Here is a 24,200-nt window from a genome sequence, read left to right as displayed (position 1 = left end):
CTATCCCAGACAGTGGTATACAGTGTCACAGGCCCAGCACCTCCTCCAGTACTGTATACAAGCATCAGATAGCGGTGATCTGGCCCTCCAACGGTGTGAGGGACAGTGAACTGGCCCCCTGTGTAAAAAGTTTGGGGACCCCTGCTGTAGAAATTAAGTGACTCTTCTCTTTGATATCCCAGTGATTCAAAAGTCAACTCTTACTTTCTAGTTTCAGACTTATGGTTCCCAAACCTTTCCGTCAGAATCCCTGCACCATCCAGTCCAGTTTGGTGGCTTTCCTTTTCCCACCCAGTTTGCCTTTCTGAAGAAGTTCCATCAGTTAATTGGGAATGAAGAGGCTGAGATTCTAACCTCCACACTGTACTAACTTACTGTAATCTTGGATGAATCATAAACCTCCTCTAGGCCTCAATTTCCTTTTCTGTTAGATAAAGGATATTAACTCAATGACTCAAAAGACCTTTTCTAGCTATTAAAAAAAAAAAACTTTTTTCTCCATTAGTGACAACGAAGCTACTCTTTTGGACATCACAATTTCCAGTGGGCTTCGTGGGAAAGTAGAAGTAGAAAAGTAAAATGGAAAGAGATGGGTGATGATAGAACCTCCTCCTTCTCTGTTCTTTTATAGGTTGAGTTTTTTTCTATTATAATTATAATTTATAATTCTCCATAATGGGGAAAAGTTGTTTAACCTCCATGCCTTATTTCTCCATCTTGGAACTCAAGTAGAATTAACTGTGACAAAGAAATGACCTCTCAGAATCACTTTCAGTTCTCCTGTGAGAAGGGCCATGGTAGAGATGTTATACATAACTTGTTTGTTTTTTTAAACTAGCCACAAGTAAGGACTAATTCCTGCCAAATTCTTAGCTGGGAATGATTTTTACCTGCTCCTTTATTAAAGAAGGCTTTTTTGGACAGAGATCTGGCCATCCTGCCCCATCACACCTTGTAAAAGTCTAAAAGAATACAATATCTAACACATATGCTAGACCTGTCCCTCGAGATTTTGAGATAATTCTCCCACATTAAGATAGTGTGGTGGAGTAGTTAAAAATCTATTAGCCTTGGAATCAGGAAGGCCTGAGTTGAAATCTAGTCTCCAACATTTAATAGCCATAACCATGGACAAGTCATTTGACCTTTTAGGTAGAACCTCAATTTTTTTAATTTATAAAATAAAGCCTAATTACACCTGTAAAACCTACCTCACAGAGCTTTTGTGAGAGTCAAATGAAGCAATGTTTGTAAAGGACTTTGCAAACTTCAAAGCACAAATTGTCAGGGGGCAGCTAGGTAGCTCAATGGGTTTGGAGTCAGACATAGAGATGGGAGGTCCTAGGTTCAAATCTAACTTATAGTTATATACTAATTGCCTAGCCCTTACCACTCTTCTGCCTTGAAACCAATATACAGTATTGATTTTAAGATGGAAGATAAAGGTTTAGGGGGGGAAATATATATGTTTGTGTGTGTGTATGTGTGTGTGAGATGTTTTTGTGACTTATCTAAATGTGTACCATCAACCCATTAACTCTCAGTTATCCGTGGTAGAAGACTAACATTTAATATTTAATTCCAATAAAGCTTTCCCTGTCAGATTCCTCTCCATCTTCACTATGTATTTTTTATATATGTCCTGTATTTGTTTAATGATACCAAGTTGGCTCATTCTAGTAGAATTTAAGCCCCTGGAAGCCAGGCACTATATCTCCATTTTGTAACACTGACACATCCTCAGTTTGTGTCCCTGGAATTCTTGTTGATTGATAACATTCTTTGAGAGAATCCCTTGTTGGTCAGTATTACATCAAGATTAAACTTTAAGCATAATTAATTGGTTGGAATTGGTTCCAAAACTAAAGCTTCCATTTTACATGTTGGCAACAAGATAAGCAACCTATAAATTTATTATTCTGATACTTATGATACTAGTGCTTTTTACACACAATTTGGAAAATTCATGTTGTCATTTGTAGCATGTCAGATTTCAGAAAGTAACTTTCATATTTTATATTAACACTTCAGGACTCTGGATTGATTTGGAAATGTCCTACAATGGGCCCTTTCTGATGACGCTTGAGACCAAAATGAATTTGACCAAACTGGGTAAAGAGCCTCTTGTTGAAGCCTTCAGAGTTGGAGAAATTGGCAGAGAAGGGTAAGGGATGGCATAAATTTGATAAGCAACATCCAATATCTAGTTCCATTGTTTGGATAATTTAGTTACATTTTTAAAGTATATTATTGAGTTGATTTTTTTAAATTCACTGTTCAAATGGAGATTGTGTGGTAATTAGTCCATTTTATGGATTTCATTTAACTAGTTTCATTTAATAGTTTTGTAGATTCCCATTAAGTAGCAGGGAGAAGACTTGTCCTGGTGAATTGCATTATTTAAAAATATGCTTTTAAAAAAATCAATCCTTTTTGTTTTTATATCATGTTCATTTCTAGATATCCCCTCCCCCACTACACAGTGAGCCTTTCTTTGGAACAATGACTTAAAAATAAAAAGAACAGTTCTACAAAACCAACCAACATATTAATGAACACATCTAACAGGTTTTGTAGTATTTTGCATTCATAGGGCCCTGTCCCCCACCCAATCCCCAAACACATCCCTTTTTAATCAAAGGAGGAGGATGGATTTTCTCAGATATTCTCCTAAGTCCAAACTTGGTCATTAAAATCTAATAGCATTCTTCTTCATTTTTTTGTTCTTACCGTTTACATTGTTGCCATTGTGTACATTATTTTCCAAGTTCTGCTTACTTCATTCTGCATCAGTTCCTTAAATCTTCTCATGCTTTTAAGTTCTTCATTGTCTTCATTTCTCATGATGCTGTAATAATCTATTACATTCAACACATTGTGTTTAGCCACTCACTAATCAATGACTATATATTTTTTCCATTTCTTAGCTACCACAGAAAGTCCTAACAGTGAATAACTTGGTTTTGAACAAGATCTTTCCCTCTGCTTTGACAACAAAAAAAATTATTTTTTACTGATAATTGATCATTTACCTGTAATTTGAATGTTGATAAATTGGAGGTCCAATTAATGAGGTTTGGTTGAATTTTTTTTAACCCTTACTTTCTGTCTTAGAATCAAGATTGTGTATTGGTTCCTAGGAAGAAGAGCAGAAGAGCTAGACAGTGGGGATTAAGTGACTTGCCCAGGGTCACATAGCTAGGAAGTATCTGAGGATAGATTTGAACCTAGGACCTCCCACCTTCAGACCTAAGCTCTTTATCCACTGAGCTTGCTTGCTGCCTTTGGTTGAATTTTTAATGAAAACTCTGAACTGTTTACATTTTGTAAAATGTTAGTTTTCCTTTATAGACTTGTTTAGTAAGAAGTTCCTTTCATAGATAGAAATATTTTTAGGTAATGGTTAATCATATTAGCATAAGAGTTGCTTTGTGAAGTTTTAACTTGTTTCTATTATTGCCAATTAAAAAGAAAAAGTCTTAATGATGCTTTTTTCATTGTTCTCATTCCCCAAAGACCCTCTCCCCATCCTCTCTTGTAGAACTTTCCCTTGTAACAAAGGTTATTAAATCAAACAGAGCAACACATTGACCATATCTAACAGCTCAGATGTCATTCAGCATCTCTATTCCATCACCTCTCTGCCAAAAGGAGGAGATCATTTTTTCATGGCCCATGAAAATGGTTTTGTCCCTGGAAACAACTGTCTTAGAAAAGGTTGTGGACTTGGTGAAGTCAGCCACTAGATATACTGCTATGATCATGAGGCATTTGCATTGACAAAGCCTTAAAAAAACTATTTATTAGCATTTAAAGAATAATGTGATCTGTAGCAGACTTAGTTTAGGCCCTTGGGCAGGGCTGTCCTTTCAAACTTTGACCTTAAAAGAACTGACCCTGAGTTTAAATTCTGGTTCTGCCCACTTCTACACACTGGATTAGAATCCACAGCATCCACATTTTATGGTCCCTTTTTGAAAAAACCCCTTGAGTGTTCACTGATAGGAATAATGCTGATGGTCCACTTCCTTCTGTGCTGATAAATCAGCACTGGGATTACTCTTAAAGCATGAACATTAGATAATTGGCTTTGGTTTACTTCTGAACCCAGGATAAATGCTTTTCTTTAGGAATATTCCAGTAGATAATTGGGGGAGGAAAGGTCATATAGTTGAGAATATGTTTATTTTACTTAGCTGGTTCTGGTGCAACTAGATAATTTAAACGTCCTATTTCTAGTATAATAGTTACAGCATTGCACCTACTGTTTCTCCTCTAACTTCTATCTGTGCTATTTTCCCTTCATTCCTTTCTGCTGTTGTGTTATATAATGTGTTTGGACTCGGCAATCTGTGGATTTGTATTTTCTGGTGAGTGGTATTTATCAATGTAGCATTTCATTCCCTGTGAGTGCTGAGTCTTGTTGGTCGTGTATGAACTCATCTTAGAGTTTTCTTCCATCACCTTCTTAGAAATAAGGGGGCCAAACTGGGAGCCTCAGAGAACTTAGATCGGGGGATATTTAGAAAGCTTTTCTAGTATCCCCCAACTCCTGTTGGTTTTGTGATGCTGAGGTTTTCACTGAACTTTTCTGTGCTCTGGGCAACTCTATAATTTGCTGACTGTAAATTGCTGAGAAGGTGCCAAACTGCATTGATAAAGGGAGAGTCCTCATCAGAGTTCCCTATATCAATCAGATCACTTGTCTGGTCCCTATCCTTATTCCTTCTGGTACAGCATTACATCTAAACAGTGGTGAATGTCTCCCTAATTTCTTAGAAGTGGAATAGACTTTTACCTAGGGCTTCTTTTGCATCATTAACAGTAGAATTAAGCTATCTTTGGAGTCCTCAGGTAATTGCCTACCCGGTGTTCTAGAGCAGTGATCTCAAAAGTGGGGTGGACAAGACAATTCATGAGGGTGCAAGAAAGAATACTAAAACTTCTATTTATGTTTTTATCTAAAAAATAATGTTTATTATCTAGATTTACATAGGCACCCTCACTCGAACTTTAGGTCAGACATTGGTTGGTTGGTTCAGATTAATCAGCCCTGTCCCACCCCAACTCCCACTCCAAGCCAGCACCTCTTTAGATCTCATACTTATCACCCTTCTCTCTCATGCTCATTCTGACTCCCACATTTCCAGTGTAGCACCCCAAATTTGGGCACTGGGTCCACTTTGTTCTCCATCTGCTTAGGTCCTGTCAGGGAATGTTGATCCTTTTGCCAAGAAGTTTAGACAGAAGGTTGATTTGCAACAGCAAAGTACTGAGTTGTTGTGGCCCATTTGGTAAAAGAAAGAAGGAGCTAGTAAAATTAGAATTTAGATTAGATCACATAAAGCATTTAGTGTTAGACACTGTGCTAAACTGCTATGGATACACATTCTAGGGGAAAAAAAAACAGTTCCTGCCCTCAAAGAGCTTATATTCTAATGAAGAGAGACTACCCACGAAAGGGAGCCAGAAAAATGTTGGGGAAGGAACCAAAGAAGGTGGAAAAGTCCAGATATTCAGGAGCTTGAGCCAGTTAAAAGAGGGTTACATTTTTTACATATGAGTTAGAGTCTAACACCTTTATTTTTCTTGCTTCTATATTCAGTCACTAAGAGTTGCCTCCCCTGCCTTTTTTCCTTTCTCCACTCTGCCTCTTCTAAGAATTTAACCCACTTAGAATACTTCACCTGGGAGAGAAAATTCTAAGAAGGCCACAAAAGGTATAGATCTCTGATCTAGTGTTGGGAGAAACCATCTCAATTGACAAATGAAGAAGCTGAGTTCCAGAGAGATTGTGACTTGCTCAAGGTCATGCAGGCATCAGAGGGAGGAATTGAACCAGGTCTTCTGACTCCAAAGCCAGTGCTTTTTAACAAGGATGGACTGAAAGATGTAAAATTTAGGAAGTAGAAATTCAATTGAGAAAAGTTCAGATTGAGATTTTTGCTTTCTTGGCCTTGTTGATGATATATGATCTTTCAGACAGATTAAAAATGGATTATTTACTTGATGCCATAGACTTGCATCCCAATATATATGAACTTGAGTCAATTAGAGAAGAAGATGTACAAAGTTTATTAATCCAAGTCAGGAAGTTTTTAGTAAGTAGTGAAATCTGTACTCTGGGTCCTTTGGTTACAAAGACAACAGCAAAACAACAATGCCTGCCCTCTAGGAGCTCCCATTCTAATAGAGGGAAGTGACATACACAGAGAAGCAAATATGTAATACATACAGAATAAATGTAAAAGAATTTATCATGGATGAGAGAAGTAGAAAACTGACCCTAAGCAGCCCAGAAAGGCTTCTTGTAGGATCCTTGGCACTAAGGGCAATTTTTTATTTATAAGGTTTTTCAGGATTAGGGAGAGAATCCTCAGTGTATAAGAAGATAAACACGAAAACCAAACCTTTTCACTCCCCAGTCACCCTGGTGATGGTATTTATTGGGTTCATATTGATAGCCATTAAAGCCAAATATCCAAGTAAAACAGTACTTCCAAATAAATGTAATGTTAAAAATTAATATTTTCAAAAATAATGGAACATGTCCATTGCTCTCACTGAAAATAGTTTAATAATCATTTTAGTGAGAACAAAAAAAAGTTTTATAATACCATGAACAAAATAAAAATCAGCTTAATTTAAGATCTCATCTTCTTGTCCCTGGAAGTTCCTCATCCAAAGTTAAACACAATCCCAGTGATTTTATCCTGGCCCTTTCAGCACTTTGGGAAGAACATATTTCCAGGGCTACCTTTCTCTAAAGTGAAGTTCTTCAGGCATGCTGAGTTATTATCAGTCATCACAATCCCTTGGCAGAGAGGTTTGCTTTGGACCTAAATCGATGCCTAAGAAGAAAAAGTCTAGGGAAAGCAGAAACATTTATCAGTATCCAAGGAACTGTCGAAGGAGGAGAATAAAAGAAATAAATGTATATAAACCAGAAATACATGTAAAAGCAGAAACCTGGTCCTGGAAGGCTCCTATTATCTCTGGGGAATTTAGCCACACATGCTATGTGGCTGCCATGTGTGGGTTACCGAAATGTTTTTGTGCATTTCATTTTGTGCTCTTCTTCCAGTACAATTTCAGATTCACAAAAAAAAAAAAGACCCTTAAGCTGTTAACAGTGATAGCAATGATCCCTAGTGGTATCCATTCGGAGGTCAGAAGTTCATATGCACATGCACACACGCACACACACACACACACACATTGCTAGCTTGGCGTTCCTTTTGGAGTGCACTGAAAATAAATAATAACAGAAATAGCTGACATAATATGTATAAGTTTAAGTTTTGTACATCTATATCTAAGTTTTGTAAAACAATTTATAGGGGGCCAGGTGGCACAGTAGATAAAGAGTGCCAGGCCTGGAGTTGAGAGGTCTTGGGTTCAAATGTGGCGTCAGACACTTCCTGCGTGACACTGAACAAGTCACTTAACCCTGATTGCTTATTCCTTATCACTCTTATGTCTTAGAATTGGTACTAAGAGAGAAAGTAAAGGTTTATAAACAAAATATTTACAGACATCATCTTGGGAGAGCAGCCCTAAGGCGTAAATGTTACAGGTATTCTTGCACTATAGCAGAGAGACATTAAGCACCTTACCAACTTACGGTGGGATCACACAGTAATATGACTGGGTAAGGCAAGGCAGCTAGCAAACGTTACTAGATTCCTCCATTGTGCCAGACACCACTGAGTGCCAGGGAAACAGAGAAAGGAAGAAGATAAGCCCTGCTCTCAAAGAGTAGAAACAATTGCATACCCAGTCAGTTGGAGAGAATCAACAGGGAGAAGGCAGTGGCATGAAGAGGGAATCAGGAAAGGCTTCTTGCAGAAAGTGTAAAGGTATGATTTGAATGCAGGTCTTCCTGACTCCCAGTGTGCTCTCCCTTTCACTATGTTTCTTGCCAAAAGACATGATTTTGAGCTGACATTGCCATTGTTTAATTTGAAAAACAAAGTGAAATTATATCCTGGGATGCTTTTGTTGGAGAGGAAAACCCCAGAACATGAAATGCCAGCAGCAGGCATTAGAAATCCCTCAAATGGTCCTGCCCTGGACCACTGGAAAGAGGAGGATAAATGAAATAAACGCATGTAAACCATCAGTACTAGATGATGAGATTGGAGGTTAACTTACCTGGAGACCAGTCTGAGTATAATTGACTGGCTCTGCCTTTTGCCCCAGGCACTTCCTTTAGGGAGCTATTCATGGCTTCATAGGAAGCTTTCCAGTTTTCCAGCAACTCACTCATTCAGGATCTCTCAACAAGTGCAGGCTGCTGCCCTCTTTTTTTTTAGTCCAATTTCAAGCATGCCAAGTGATCATGCCCTTCTAGCATGCCCTTCTTATGTTCAAGACACTTTTCCTGAACATCCTCCCTCAAACCCCTCACCCTCTTGTTCTGCCTTTAGGGTAAAATTAAGAATAATCAACTAGTTTCATTTTATTCCAGGCAAGCCTTCTCCCCTTTAAAACATGCATACACTTCAGATTTGCAAGTCCTTTTGTTTTCTCCTGTCCTTGTCATCTAAGTTCTGTGCTTGGGATTTGCTTCAGCTTCTCATAATCCTCTGGCTGTAAGGGACCCCAAATGGAACTCATTGCAGTGAGGGAAATAGATTCCCTTGTCAAATTGAAGGGAGATGCAGAAAGGGATCATGGGACACAGGATCTAGCTGTTAACAAGTTTATGAATTGTTTCCATTAATTGAAAAGTATTTCCTGTGAAGAACTTAGAATGTGTATGTACATCTGAATCTTGTACATGATTGCGTGTTTTAAGTTCTGCTCTCTCCCAACCAACTACTTTGAGGGCCTCCCCTCCAATCAGGGCTCCCCAGTATATGCACTCCACCTCCACCCCTGTATACTCTCATATTGCACCTCTGGGCACAGTAGACGGTTTTTCTTTGGGGGGCTTCCCACCTACAAGGACTGTTTAAAAGTAGATTATCCTTGGGGCCTGTGACAACCTAAAGAAAGGCCTGTTCAAGGAGGAGATAGCTAAGAAGTGGGACTACAGAAGTTATTTAGGGACAGCTAGAGGACTCAATGTATAGAGTGTCAGGCCTAGAATCAGAAAAGGACCTGGGTTCAAATCCGGTCTCAAATACTTCTAACTGGTTCACTTAAACCCAATTGCCTGGCTTTTACCCTTTTGTCTTAGGTGGTTTCTAAGACAAAAAGTAAGGGTTATTTTTTAGGTTTTATATTTTTTGGAGTTTGTTTTTGTTTTTAAATGAACAAGATAGATTTTCAGTCCTTCCTAGTCACCACTCTGGCGGGCAGCAAACAGCTTCTCCTCACCCTACCCAGCTCAGTCATCACCTTCAGACTCCTCAGCACATGCCTTGGAACTCTCCTCTAGAGGGGCAAATCTGGGAGAAGGGAGAGGAGGCCAGCTTTTGGCAACAACCCTTCAGAAGCCTTTCCAACCCACATCTGGAAACCACACTGGCTTGTGTCATTTAAACAAGCTATGGAAAAGTGGGGGGAAGATTGTTCCCAAAATGTTTTGATCAGTGACAGGCAGCATCATTGAAATGAGTGCACTACCTCCCATGGTGACACCCTAAGGGATCATACACCAAGTTTTAGTCTGAAGTCTTTGAGAAGCCCATCTTGGGAGGTTACAGTGGGTACATGGCACACTCCCACCCATTTCCCCTGGAATTGAGCCCTGAGGGGACAAGATCATAAGATGGGTGTTCCTTTCATTACAAAGCTAAAGGCTTGGCTGTCCACTAGCTTGTGGTTATTGAGGCACCCATCATCCAGCCCAGGTTTTTGGCTGATTGGAATGCTACCTCCTTCCCTGCCCCAGCACTGCCCTCACCTCCCTTGTAAGAGGGAGCATGCTCTTTGTTTCCACCTAATCTGGTGGTTTAATCTGATTGCAAGTCTCATCCAAATGACTATTTTCAGTCCAGAAAGAGTTGTCCCTGCTCCTCTGTTCTGCTGGAGTGATTAATTCAGTAACTTGAGACCTCTCTGCAGTTCTCAGCATTTAGTATTTTCTCCTGTGAGGCCTGGAGGCTGCCAGGTGATGGATGTGGAAGGAGATGAGATAATCAGGTTGGTGGCTCAGCAGATTTCAGGGTACTCCAAGCTCATCTGTGCAGCCTTTTGGAGAGCTGTGGATAAAAAAGAACTCAATAGAAGGGACCCTGGAGACTCAGGAATCACTGAATTTATGCCACCCTCACCACAGAGGCTGAGAACTCGATAGCAAAGACACTCTTGCTCACTGAATGGGAAAGGCACAATCCTAACAGTCTTATCCCGTGTTCCAAGAACCTCACAAGAAGTGACCTGGGAATTCAGTGCTTCTGTCCAGGTTTTACATTAAGTTTCCTCAGTATCAGCTACTAAACCCAGAAGAAATGCCTCTGCACTGGTGAGCAATTCCAGCTTTGTAACCCTAGAATGCATGTAAATATTTCCTAGAAAAAAAACACTTCCTAGAAGAGCCAGCCAATAGAGACAGGTTTTTTTTCTGTGACAAGGCACCAGTGTGTTTGTTCCAGGCAAGGGAGTTTTCCTTTACCATTAAACAAGAGTTTCAGAGGCTGCTGCAGGGAAGGTCAGGATGGGGTGTTACACAAGGAGCTTGATGGAGAACCACACTGGAACTGCTACTGGTGGCCACCATGCATTTCAGCCCTCTGCCATATGTAATGCGTTCTTGGCTGGAGGCATGTAGCAGCACCCCTTTGCCCTCCACTGCTCTGATGTCTCTCCTGGCAGCCACCAGAGGGCTCCCCAGAGAAGCAGCCTGAGCCAAGCCTGGGATTGTGGCTGCCTAGAAACTTACTTGAAACACAACTGGCTTGACCTTGCTGGGTCATCTTGCCCTTACCAAAAATATAAGCTTCTGAAGCCTGACGTTTGCCCATCAGTGTCATCGTTGAGAAAGGCCCTCTCTAATACCTTGGCTGAAAAAGACTGGGATTTGCCGGGTTTCTTCTGAGAACACCAATATGCCTTCTGTATAATACATTAGCAGACTGTTAATATAAAAGCTACTGACTGGGCCTGGGGCAAAGTGGGCAAGGCCCCAAGTACCCTTAGGGCATTCACCTTTAGGCTGAATGATTTGGAACGAGGAAAAATACAGAGCACCCACTTTTGAACCTGGTTTCTTAAATCTGACTCGGGAAAATAGCTCAATTTCAGTTTGTGTGACTTTTGCTTACCAAAAAAAACCAACTGCCCCCTCTAACGTCCCTGCCTTCTTCACTTGTCTTTAGGCCCTCCTGGGTGCCTGGCTGCCTCTCTGCTGCCTACTAGCATGCCCATTTTCCCCTAGCCTCCCTACCCCATCCATCTGTCCTTACTGTGACGGTCGTCCCACATAAATCTCCTGTCTTCTATGACCAAACTCCTTGATGAGGCCGTAGACAATAGATGTCTCCACTTCTCCCACTCTCTTCTTAACCCTCTACAGTCTGGCTTCCAAAATTACCTCAACTAAAACTGCTCTCCAAAGTTATTAATGATTTCTTACTTGCCAAATCTAATATCCTTTAAAAAAATTTTTTTAAACCTTTACCTTCTGTCTTAGAATTGATACTAAGTATTGGTTCCAAGGTAGTGATAAGGCTAGACAGTTGGGATTAAGTGACTTGCCCAGGGTGACACAGCTAGGAAGTATCTGAGACCAGATTTTAATCCAGGTCCTCTCAACTCCAGGCCTGGCTATTTATCCACAGAGCCACTTAGCTACCTCTTAATATCCTTTTCTCAGTTTTCACTCTTCTTGACCTCTTTGCAGCTCCTGACACTGTCAACCACCTTCTCTTTACACTCTTTTCTCTCTGGTTTTCAAAACACTCTTTTCTGATTCTCCTCCACCTCTTTGACTGCTCCTTCTCAGTCTCCTTTGCTAGATCTTCATCTGAGTCACACATCCAGACCATGATTGTCCTGCTACCCTGGCTTTCCCTTGGGATTCTACCCTGGGCCCTCTCCTTTTCTTCTGTTTTACTTGATGATCTCATCGGCTCCCATAGATTGAATTATCTTTTCTTTGCTGGTGACTCTCACATCTCCAAATGAAACGTACTGTAGACAACTTAAAATAAATTCAGCATGTCCCAAATTGGACTTTTTATCTTTCCCCCAACCTCTTCCCTTCTTCTGAACTTCCCTTTTACTACTGAGGGCACCATCATCCCCGCAGCCCCACCATATCTAATCTGTCACCAAGGCCTATTGATTTTACCTTCTAATATCTCTCTCCTCTAGACTTGGAGCTCCTTAAGGGCAGAGACTGTCTTTTGCCAAGCACTGTGGCATATAGTAGATGTTTAATGAGTGTTTATTGACCAACTGGCAAAAAGGAACTTCACTTCTCTGAAACAGTTCGTAAGAGTCTCTTGGTTCCTTGTTAAAGCTCCCTGAAACTGGTGTTCATAGTCATCATCCATTATCTGTGGCCCCGAAGAGCTTGGACAGGAAAGCATAAGAAAAAAAACAAACAACTCAAAGTGGTGATTTGAATTTCTGCTACCGAGAGGTCTTTGGAGTCAAGGCTGATTTTTGTGAAAATCTAGCTAAGACAGCATCAGAGATTGGGGGATTCAAAGATGCGTGACTTAACTAACCAAAGAGACCCCTGTTGTCATCAGTGAGGGATTCTCCTGTCTGGGACAAAATGTCATTTCACCCTTGAAAGCATTTCCATTCTTCCTTCCATTTATCCACACACTCAACATGGTCAGTACTTCTGATAAAATCATTTCATTCCATTGCATAGTGACTGACATTTACAAAGTGCTTTACAGTTTGCAAAGCGCTTTATATACATTTTAGAATGTGTTGAACTATCCTCCTGTTTGTTGATGCATGCCAAAGAAGCCTTCTGGTCTCAAAACATTCTCCCTTTAAATAAATTTACTGTATTGGTCCAAATATAATCACCATTAAAATAAGATTTTTTAAAAATTCTTCCCTTCTGTCTTAGAATTGATACCAAGGTTCCAAGGCAGAAGCACAGTGAGGGGTAGTCAGTCAAAGTGAAGTGACTTGCCCAGGGCCACAAAGCCACAAAGCCTGGCTGTCTCTCTCTACTGAAGCACTTAGCTGCCTCAAAACAAGATTTTTTGAAAGGAAAAAAATAGACATTAAAAAATAATGACTTCTACCCTATTCCTTTTTCCCTAGCCACTTTGTCAGAAATGAAAAGTCTGATGCTCAGGGCTCTGAGTACCCTTAACACAAATGGGCCATATGCTCACTCATCTAACTCTCCTCTCCTTCCCTCCAACTTTGAGCAAGCCTCTAGGTAGCAAATTTGGGGAGCCTAAATACAACCTCACTGCTACCCTGGGGGTCAGCCATTCTTGTCTCCCTCCCCCACCTCATTTTCTCTTCCATTTCAGGGCAGAATAGCCCTAAAACTGGAATCATCTGTCTACAAATGGAGAGGAGAGTCCAGCTTCGAATTTGTGTTGGGCAAATACAAACTCTTCCTATGACATCCCTAGTGTGTCTTTTCCAGCCCCAAATGTGATGGTGGAGGGAAGACTTTTGATATCTTTGCAGTGAGCCTCCTTTCTCTAAAGAATTTAGGAATGGGATATGAATTCATTGTGATAGGAAACCCCGGGATAAGGAGAGTCCTTCTCTCAGGGAAGGGCAGCACCTTCTCTGCAGGTGTCTGCAAGAGGGGAGGACCTGCCTCCCTTACGCTGCAGCCCTAGCAGCAGAGAAGAGCTTCTTGGGCATCTCTAGCAGAGGGAAGCTATTGCTATAGTTTCTGCTTCTTCCTGCTAGGAAGACCAGGGAAGCCTAAGTAATAACTCTGTGGTAACTAAGAGTGTGGCCATAGAGACTGCCCACAAGTTTTATACAAAAGAGATTTTTGGGGAGAAAGTACAGCCTGTGTTTGGCCCAGATTGCCTCCTGGGTGACTAACCAGTCTGTTTATTTGGGGTGGGCAGAAGAGATTATGAAGATGTAATACATCTGGTTGGTCCATCCTGGTTTCTCGTGTTGGTGTGATAACTAATTTTTTTTAAGTTTGCCAATCCCCAGCAGCTTGGCAGTGACTCTTTCTTGCTTAGTTTCAGGCCCAGGGCATATTGCCTTGCCGACAGTGATGAGGAGTCCTCCAGTGCTGGCTCCTCCGACGAAGATGATGCTTCAGAACTGGTTGGTGGAGACAAGCAGCTCGCTCCAGGCACTGAAGGGTTTGTGGTTTCGAACATTTTCCCCTCTTCCCTCCTGCCCCCATCCTACATGTTTCAGTGAATTTCCCTGACTGTAGGCTTTGCTGAATTGAGAGCTTTGAACTTTAATAGCCAATGTGTCAGTGCTTAAAATCTGAGCCCGAAAGCTAAAAGCTTCAAAAAAACTAAATGCTTTTAAGAAAGAAAGAAAACATGATGGTGATTTGATGAAATTAAAGTTGTGTTTAAATCAGGGTCATTGATTTCCCTTGTTATAGCAGTGATGTAACAAGGATGTTATAGTATTCTGACTAGATATGTAAGACCTGAGAAGTTTGGTTTTTAAACATTTTTTTAAATCCTCACCTTTTCTTAGTATCAGTTCTAAGAGAGACTAGCATTAAGATTAGGCCTAGTTAAGTGACTTGCTCAGGGTCACACAGCTAGGAAATGTCTAAGGTCAGATTTGAACCCAGATTCTTCCAACTTCAGAGCTAGTGCTCTGTACTACTTAGCTACCCCACTTGAGGAATTTTTTAAAAGAAATTAATTCATGAGATGCTTTTGGCCATGATGAAATATGATGTCTGCTTGTACTGCCTTTTTGTGGGGAGAAGGGAGCAATCACCAAATCTTACTTTCTAAGTGCCTTCTCAGAGTAGGTGGAGTATTTCTTTTTTTAATCAAACCTGTGATTCCATTGGTGTGGCCACTTCCCTGAAAGGAAACTCCTCCACCCATGCAGGTCACAGATCATGCAGATCAACAACTCACCTGGAACGAGAGTGCCTGGGTCATTGGGAGGATTTGCTTGTTGTCATACATCAAGTACACATCAGAAATAGAGCCTGACCTCAGGACTTAGGATGCCAAGGCCAGTCCTCTAGCGGCTCTAGCATGCTGCTTCTCAATATGGAAGAGAGGGAGAGGCAGCAGGTTAGCTCAGTGGATTAAGCGTCAGGCCTAGAGATGGTAGGTCCTGGGTTCAAATGTGGCTTCAGACACTTCCTGGTTATGTGACCCTGGGCAAGTCACTTAACCCCAAATACTTATTCTAGAAATGATACTAAGAAATAAGATCAGAGTTTAAAAAAAAAAGATGAAAGGAGGGCTGGGTACTAAACCTATGAACACATTGTTATAAGAAGCCCACAGATAAGGAGATGCCTCTCAGTGGAGATTAGCATCTCTTCTGCAAAAGGTCCCAGAGAATTTCCTAGAATTATAAAGTGACTTGTCCAGGGTCACACAGCCAGGATGTGGCAGAGACCAGACCAGAACCCAGGGTTTAATGATTCCCAGGCCAGCTCTGCCACTCTGCCTGAGCTGCCCCAGAGTCAGAATATGGCCAGTGTAACCAGAAGTTCTCCCTCCTTATGTGCCCCTAGAACTCAATGGCTTCTGAAAGAAGAGAGCTTCCTATCGTAACTCTATTTTTCCTCTTCTGAATTTGAAGGTATGTTGGCGGATACCGGACAAGTAAGATTATGAGGTTCGTGGACAAAATCACCAAGTCAAAATATTTCCAAAAAGCAACTGAGACAGAGTTTATTAAAAAGAAGATCGAGGAAGTCTCAAATACACCACTACTTCTGACTGTCGAAATCCAAGAATGTAAAGGAACCTTAGCAGTTAACATTCCGCCTCCTCCAACCGACCGGATATGGTAGGTCGGGCCACACAGTGCCCTTCCTTTCGGGGGGCCTTACTTCGAGGTTCAGAAGGTCCTGGCTCCTTCGCTGTCTGATTAGTAGCCCAACCCTAACACAGGAACTCCAAATGGTTCCTCCTGGACTCGCCCTGGTTTCCTTTAGTTTAATGATAACTCACTCGGGTGTGGGTCACGTTGGATCCATGTAAGGATTGGTCCTGAGGCATTAGAAAAATCGCCCCCAGCCCAGGCAAGGCCAGAATATTGAGCTGTGTGGTGACAGGGAAGAAGAGAATTGTGTCTGTGGCCACGATGGCCCCAGGCCTGGCGCATCATTTTGTCCCTTGCACCCGCGCTGGTCCCCCAAGGAAGACGTCATCGGCCTAGGAGAGGTTGGGTCAGGAACTGCCTGGAGTTCTACATACCAGTACAGGAAGGACATTAATTGAATTAGAGATGCTGGATTATATTCTCAGGCTGAGTGACTTGTAAGAAAATTATCTAACTTTAAAAAACATTATTCATGCTCTTGTTCCCTTCCCACCATATCCTCCCTGGCCACAGCCGTACGGTGGGATGGCAAGTTCTACCAAGGACCTTTTGAAGAACAGAACAAACATAGATGTGTTTTTAGGCATCAGGGAAGAAGCCAGGCGCTGGGGAGAGTTTGAAGAGAAGAGAGGGAATGGGAATAGTCATGGATACAGTCTGCTAGCTAAGGCAGGAAGGGATAGGATTAAGGGCGGCTCTAGAGGGGGCTTTGGCAACAAAAGGAAGTAAAGGGAAGAGTAGGCTAAGGCACACTGAAAGTGGAGAGATGTGGGAGGGCAGGCTGGAAACTACACTGATAGAGCTGTAAAATTGCTGACCCGTCTGGATTTCAGTTTTGTTTTTGTTTTTCTAATCATGCAAGCATGACAGTGATTCTAGCAAGGATTAGGCCGACAGCCTTGCAGGGAGAGACCCAAGTTACTCAAAGCTCTGGAAATTAATTGTTTTTAATTGTCCATGACTTGTGACCCAGCAGTCCAAGTCCTGGGCATATAGATATACTCCAAAGAAGATGATGGGCAAGTTTATATCAATTAATGGAGCACTTATTAAGCACCTACTGTGAGCGAGGTATTCAGGTTCCAAATACAAAGCTGAGATGACTCCTCCTGTCAAGGACCTTACATTCTATTGGGATACAATCAGGAAACAACTAAGTAAATACAAAGTATACCAGAGGAGAGGGTACTCACAGTTGGGAGAACCTCTTGAAGGAAGTAATACTTGTGCTGGGCCTTGAAGGGAGGAAGAGCATCCTAGGGGTGGAAGTCAGCCGGAGAAGAGGCGTAGGGATGAGAGCTGGAATGTTATGCACGAGCCACTGAAAGGGGGCCAACCTGGTAGGAGTATAGAATGAGTTAGTGGGAATAATGTCTGATCCAACTGCAAAGATCAGCTGGAGCCAGATGGAGAAAGGCTCTAAATGTCAGAGAGAGGGCATTGGAGTTTATCTTTCATCCTGTGGACAGGGGAACCACTGAAGCTTCTGGCACAGGGGAACAACATGGTCAGATCTGCATTGAAGAATATTTTGGCAGCTGACTGGAAGATGGATCAGAGAGGGGAGAAACCTGAAGCAGGGGGCTTCAGACCAAAATATTCACAGCACCAGGTAGTAGCAAATAATTGGAAACAAAGTGAGTGTCATCTTTTGGTGAATGGCCAAGAAAAATATGACACATAAATGTGATGAAATTATGAGTAAGAAAAATCTACTTGAATTAGGGCAGCTAGAGAATCAGGCCTAGAGACAGGAGGTCCTGGGTTCAATTCTGGCCTCAGTCACTTCCTAGATGTGTGTCACTTAACCCTCCATTGACTAGCCCTTACTGTTCCTCTGCCTTGGGACCAATACACAATATTGGTTCTAAGATGGAAGGGAAGGGTTTTTAAAAACAAAAAGATTTACTTGAACTGGTGCAAAGTAAAATAAATAAAACCAAAGAAATAGAACACCATGAAATACACAGAATACACAATGAAAACCTCACTAAGAGGAAATTAGACTGAGTAACTGAAAAGCCAAATCAGGGAACTTATTTCTTCCCTCTCAGCAGAGAAATGGGAGACCACTGAGACACAGAATATCTTATACATTGTCAGTTAGAATTACCATATTGTCAACTACCATATTGAATTTTTTCTCTTGTTTTTCTCTGTCACGAAAGAGTTGGGAAATAACCAAAATGTCTAGTTTTAGATAAAAGACACTTTTTAAAAAACAACACTTTCAGGGCAGCTAGGTGGCACAGTGGATGGAGTGCCAGGCTTGGAGATGGGAGGTCCTGGGCTCAAATCTGGCCTCAGACAACGTCCTAGCTAGGTAACCCTAGGCAAGTCATTTAGCCTATTTGCTTGGCCCTTACCACTCTTCTGTCTTAGAGTTGTTGCTAGAACAGAAGGTAATGACTTTAAAAAAAAAATCATTTAAAAAATAAAATAAGGAAGTCTTTCCAAAGTTGCAAATGCAGCTTTTCAGTGCCACAGCAAACAAAAGCTACCAGCAAATAGTGCAGAGAAGTCATTCTAGAACCTATCAATGATCAGAGCCCTCTCAGCCCTGGCTGGCCTAACAGCTGCCACAGAACTCGAAAGCAGAAATGAACGACAGCCTTCTATTTGCCATGTACTATTTTTGTTTCCTGTAGGTATATTCTGAAGAAATCAATAGTAGAATTGATGGGTATTCATTCATTCCTTTGGCATCACAGATAGCACAGGGATGTTTAAAGGACCAAAATGGAATTAAGAGGAGCTTTCTGTATTTGAATCAATATTAACTTGGTGTGTCTATCAGATCGCATTTTATTAAATTGTATTAAAAACATTATTCTTCATGCATAGTCCACATTTTTGCGGCAGCCCTTGCAGGAGAGAAATTGTATTACTGTATTTGTGTTTTCTTTAAAGGTATGGCTTCCGAAAGCCACCACATGTGGAGCTGAAAGCTCGGCCAAAACTTGGTGAGAGAGAAGTGACTATAGTTCATGTGACTGATTGGATAGAAAAGAAACTGGAACAAGAATTTCAGGTGTGTTCGTTATGTCATCTAGCATTTTTGAGTCTTTGTAAACTTTTTCAGTTCTTAACTGTACAAAGAGTAAATGTTACTAATACAGTCAATGAGGAAGATCCCTGAGGTCTCAGGAGCTCTCTGCCAAAATCTGAAAACTGTTTTCCCATCTGCCTTACCCAGGGGACTCACCTTGGGTGCCAGATCAGTCCACTTGGGAGTAAGTTCACTCAGGCTGCCTCTGTCTAGTTTGTGATGGAGGTAGAACTCAACTCAGATTCCTTACCTCCCAATCCAGTGTGCTTTCATTTTTTTTCTCTGACTCTTCCTCAGAGTTCCTGATTCTTCCTCAACTTTCATAGGCCTAGGAAGTGGGAGATTTGAGGCATGCCTTTATGCCCACATCTTTCCTTTTTCTTGCTCCCAGATCCAAGTTTAGGAGTAATATCTACACAGTCAGAGTCAGTCATTGCCATCTAGGTGAAGTCCCACTGCTATGTCCCGTTCAAGACAAAAATGTTTAGGGAATTTGTTAAGCTTTAGTTGGAACGTCATCAAAAAAATGAACATGTTCCATCGTGCCATAGTGGGTCAAACACACACAGCCACTGATCCGTCATTCACCTGCTACTCATGGGAAAAGTGGATTCCAAATAATAGATTTGAAATGTAGTCATGTGAATGGGGTTACAGCCTAGGTAACTGTATGTCCCTTCTTGGCCCCAGTCACTACCTGTGACTTAACTACTGACACATACAGCTTATGGAGATAAAGTCACAGTTTCTTCTATGGATCTAAACTTGGAACTGAAGGTCTCAAGTCCACCTTTTATCTAGGCCCAGATAAGTACTTTGTGCCTGCATTTGTTCCTTAGTGATTCTTCAACTTTGGCCAGGTTTTGAAAGCAATATTTTACAGTTTCTAGCTTGCCTGATTAAAATTGTTGCAAGCTGCCCTTTTAAAATCTTTTCTTCAGACATGAGACGTTATGGGGCAGTGAGTGCAGGCCTGGAGTCAGAAGGAACTGGATTCAAATGTGACCTCAGGCCCTTTCTGGCCGTGTTGACTGCTGTGACAAGGAAATCACTTTAAAAGACTGATATATATTAATTTAAGGTCACCAAGGAATTCAGCTATGAAATTCCTAAATGAAAACTCAAGTCAGCAGTCAACTTTTTATGGAGTTTAATTACAAACAGGAGGAAGAAAGGTATTAGAGATAAGAGAGAGAGAGGGAGAGAGAAAGGGGAGAGAAGGGAATAGGGCTTAAATACCCCTTCTGTTTAGGCTGGGCCAAAAGGCCCAAGCCCTTAGATAGCTGAGGCAAAGAAAAGAGATCAGTCCCTATCACTCATGTGACCAAAATGGAGAAACAGTCTCAGGGGCCTCCACCTCCAGCTTCCTTCAGAGCAAGCTTCTCAGAGCACAACCTCTCAGAGCAAAACCTCTCCAACCAACCTCTCCATCCTCAGACCCCTCTATCTTTGAGGAAAACATCCAAGTTCCCTCCCCTCAGTTCTCACATCTACCAATCACTGTCCATGTCTTCCCTGTGCCAATGGTGGCTCTAGTTTAACCCAGGACCGTCCAGAGGTCTGTGGCTTTGCACATGTCTGTTGAAGGTCATATTCTCAAATAATTAAATCTTGATCCTTTGCTGCAGCCCTTCCTAAATCCTGTTACCCTGAGTAGGGTGGAGATTGGAATAATTAAATTTTGATCTATGCTGCAGCCCTTCCTAAATCCTGTTACCCTGAGTAGGGTGGAGATTGGAATAATTAAATTTTGATCTATGCTGCAGCCCTTTCCATTGTTCAGCAAAAGGTTTCTGTCCTAAAGTAATCTTAAGAAGGGAGGAGGAGGAACCTCCCTTGCCAATGGGGTTCACATTCCAATAGAGTTCCCACTATCAGTATGAAATTCCCTACAAGCATGAAACCTTCCAATGGTGAAATTTCCAACATTCACAAGTCTAAGAAATTTTAAGGTTTACACTGCCTAGCCCTTGTCCTTCTGCTGTAGAGCTGTTATCAAGGCAGAAAGTGAGGATTTAAAAAGAGAGAAGTTCAGAATGTGTAGAGAAAGCCCATGGCCCGAGTCTGGTGGAAGCAGAATGGAGGAGGGATGACTTTCTTGCTTATGGAAAATAGGATGGGACTTCTTTGGCAAACTCGCAATGGCTAGATCCATAACGTGTTTTCTCTTGTGCTCCTTACAGAAAATTTTTGTCATGCCAAACATGGATGATGTTTATATCCCAATAATGCACTCGGCCATGGATCCCCGATCGGCTTCCTGTCTGCTCCCAGATCCACCTGCGGAAGCTGCTGATCAACTGTGACGTGTCAAGACCTGTGGTTTACAGTATTAAGAGATGGGTTAATCATCAAGGTTTTTGGTTCTTTGAGCTGTGTTGTAGTCGTGCCCTTCACTTGTGCCAGAGATTCCCCCAAAGGCCTGCTTCTGCCATGCCTCCCCCTGCCTGCTCCCATTCCACCGTGAGGCATCTCTCCCTGGGTCGGCTGTGAAGGTTTGCCTCGGGTGCAGTCAGAAGGACTGTCCCAGCCCATCCAGAAGCTCTAAGCACTCAAAAAATAGAGTGGCAGAAGTTGCCTCCCTGGACCACAACAAATGCCTTGGCAACACAGGGGCAAGCAGAGTTGAGCGGAGGGAAGGGAGGACCCCCATCTCTCCTCAGCCCCCCCAACACGGGTCCTCGGGCAGCCTCGGTACAAAGGAACTGCTTTCTGCAGCCTCGTGTGGAGCAGCCACAACCCCCGCCCCACCACATGCAGTAATTCTGCTGCGGAGGGGCGCGGTGCTCCGAGAGTAATTTCTTTGGCAGCGAGGACATAGGCCTAGCAACCTTTTTCACATTAAATTGCGCATTTTTGGAAGCAAGTAGCCATAAAATATATACACACACTAACACACTCTCAGCCAGGGTGGGGATGTTGGGCTTCTGTGATACAGGCAAAGCCATGAGATCAAACCATACCAAGCCTTTTTTACCAGTGAGGTACAATCACAGTGCTTTGTAACTTCTCTGAATGTTTTTTTGAAACATGAGCACACATGAAAATGTCTAACACTGCACCCACTGACCCAAAAGATCCAATTTTTCTGCGTATAGAAAGAGAATCTCAGTACCATGGGGGGTGGGATGACCTTTGTTACTTCACCGGTTCCCCACCCAGTGTTTACTCTGTTATGCCTGGAAGTTTTATATAGAAATTAAAATGCTTACTAAAGTTAATCATAAACTGGTTTTAGGAATAGTTTTAGGAACAGTTTCTTTTTCTAAATAATGGCCAAAATTGAAAGAGAACTGTTCCTGAATTCTTATCCCATTGGGAGATTTAAAACCAAAAGTTTGCATAATATTGGAACACTACATAGCTGAGAATAAGGATTTGTGACATCTCCTTAATGTTGCCAAATTTACTTTGTGTATGTGTCACAATGTTAATTTAGTTTCAGAAAGACAACCTTATTTTTTACATTGTGTTCAAAGCAGCATTCGACCCCAATCAAAATGGCCTCGTGTAACTGGATAATTTACCATACCTGACATGACAGCTGATAAGGAAAAACAAAAAACATGCACCTTGCCTGAATGTGATTTAGAGAGAGCATTTAATATATTGAAGAAAATTATATTTGAACACTTATTTTGGTTACTTTTAATTGCATTATATCTGACTAAAATTCCTATCCCTTGACCATTCCAGTTTGTGTCCAGTTCTGATTTCTCATTATGTAGGCTTATCTGCCTTTCATAAAGTCCGCATGTCTAGTTCACTGGTCTTTATGATTTGATTTTTGTGCAATAACTAAAAATAAAAGGACTAGGTGCATTATTGTGTAGAGATTACACATGACTGTATCCTATTGCACTTAATCAGAAGTATGTGGGGGAATTACAATCACTTGCATTGTCTCACAGAATAAATATCTCATGTCTAAACCTGAGCATCTCATTTATTTTTCCTTGTTTTTCCAAATAGAGCCAGAATTATATGGCCTAGATTGCTTGGAATATAACCTGGAAATCCAGCTCACTTGCCATTTGAAGTCTACGCTCAATTGTGTTAGGAGCTGCTAAGCCAAAGCAGAACATCTGCGAAATCGGCTACGGTTTTGTCTTTGTCTCCCCAGGGCCTAGCATGGTGCCTTGTGAGTTTGTTGTTATTCGGCCATTTCAATCAGAGACTCCATTTGAAGTCTTTTTGTAAAGATCCTGGAGTGGTTCTTCTCCAGCTCATTTTACATATGAGCAAAATGAGGTCAACAGGGTTAAGTGACTTGCCCAGGATCACACAGCTATCTAGTCTGAGGCCAGATTTGAATCCAAGACTCTGTGTCTCTAGGCCTGGCTCTCAAGCCACTGAAACTATACTCTGAAATGAGCATGGAAACCATTATAGATGACATCTACAAAATGCATTATGATCTACTTTTGGACTTCAGAATCAAATGTAAGTTTAGTCTAATTACAATAGATCAAACTAACTATACTCCTAGTGATCATTTATGAGAAAAGTGGTTCCCCAGTAACAAATTTGAAAATAGAGAAAAAAGCATTGAGCTGCAGGAGACCCGATTCAGGCTACACACTAACTAGTTGTTTCATCATTTGTAAAGTGAAAGGTTTGGTGCATCTACTCTAAGACCCCATCATCTTTAGAATTCTAAAGGGTCTAAAGGTAAATCAATTTAGTCGTCTTAAAATAGGTCGTCAGCCAGTCGTACGGCAATGCTCAGCTCAAGCAGGATCATCTTTTGACTGAAAGGATAACCCTTGGCCCATTCGCCTGAGACTCCTGGAGGATCATCACCATACGTGGGGAATGGACCTCACTGCCCCTCAATTAGTCGCTCCAGCATTTTTCCTTCCCTCCTTAGAATCTTCTGACCTCTCGGACCTCCCCCCCGCCCCAAACATGAAAACTGCCACCATGATGATTAAAAATTCTAAGAGGCAGGAATTCTGCGTATTAGTTTATTAATTGACCGGTCCTGACAAATTATTTTGGTCAAATGATTCTCCCAGTAGTCAAAGACTCTGACGTTCCCTTGAACAGGTCCATAAATTCAATTTGGGAGCTCATTACTCAACCCTTCCTTTGGACAATCCCAAGACATAATCAAATGAGGAGGGAGGTGGTCCATCAAGAAAGACTCCACTCCTTCCCGTCCCCAAGTGATGGTGGGTCGGTCACAGGTCTTGTGTGCCCCAACGGTGAGGGGGCAAAATCTGGTTCAGCCCTTCCCCAGTGATTCTTAACAAGTGGC

At 41.7% G+C, this 24,200-nt stretch overlaps 1 protein-coding gene across 15 annotated transcripts in view; it reads left to right on the top strand.

The window, feature by feature from the left end:
- Positions 1-22,872, top strand: part of TEX2 (testis expressed 2) — a 159,411-nt gene extending 136,539 nt beyond the window's left edge. For all 15 annotated transcript variants that reach the window (XM_007482574.3, XM_056817082.1, XM_016430623.2 and 12 more), the window contains 5 exons: positions 2,032-2,164; positions 14,085-14,210; positions 15,646-15,855; positions 18,802-18,922; positions 21,124-22,872. In XM_007482574.3, the coding sequence (XP_007482636.2) occupies positions 2,032-2,164; positions 14,085-14,210; positions 15,646-15,855; positions 18,802-18,922; positions 21,124-21,246 (713 nt within the window). In that variant the 3' untranslated portion in view covers positions 21,247-22,872. The remainder of the gene's footprint in view (positions 1-2,031; positions 2,165-14,084; positions 14,211-15,645; positions 15,856-18,801; positions 18,923-21,123) is intronic.
- Positions 22,873-24,200: the final 1,328 nt, after the last annotated feature.

This window comes from Monodelphis domestica, chromosome 2 (genome assembly GCF_027887165.1).
Source record: "Monodelphis domestica isolate mMonDom1 chromosome 2, mMonDom1.pri, whole genome shotgun sequence".
In the NCBI taxonomy this organism is placed as follows: domain Eukaryota; kingdom Metazoa; phylum Chordata; class Mammalia; order Didelphimorphia; family Didelphidae; genus Monodelphis; species Monodelphis domestica.
The sequence above is the reverse complement of the archived record's forward strand: the minus strand, read 5'-3'. Positions and strand labels throughout refer to the sequence as shown.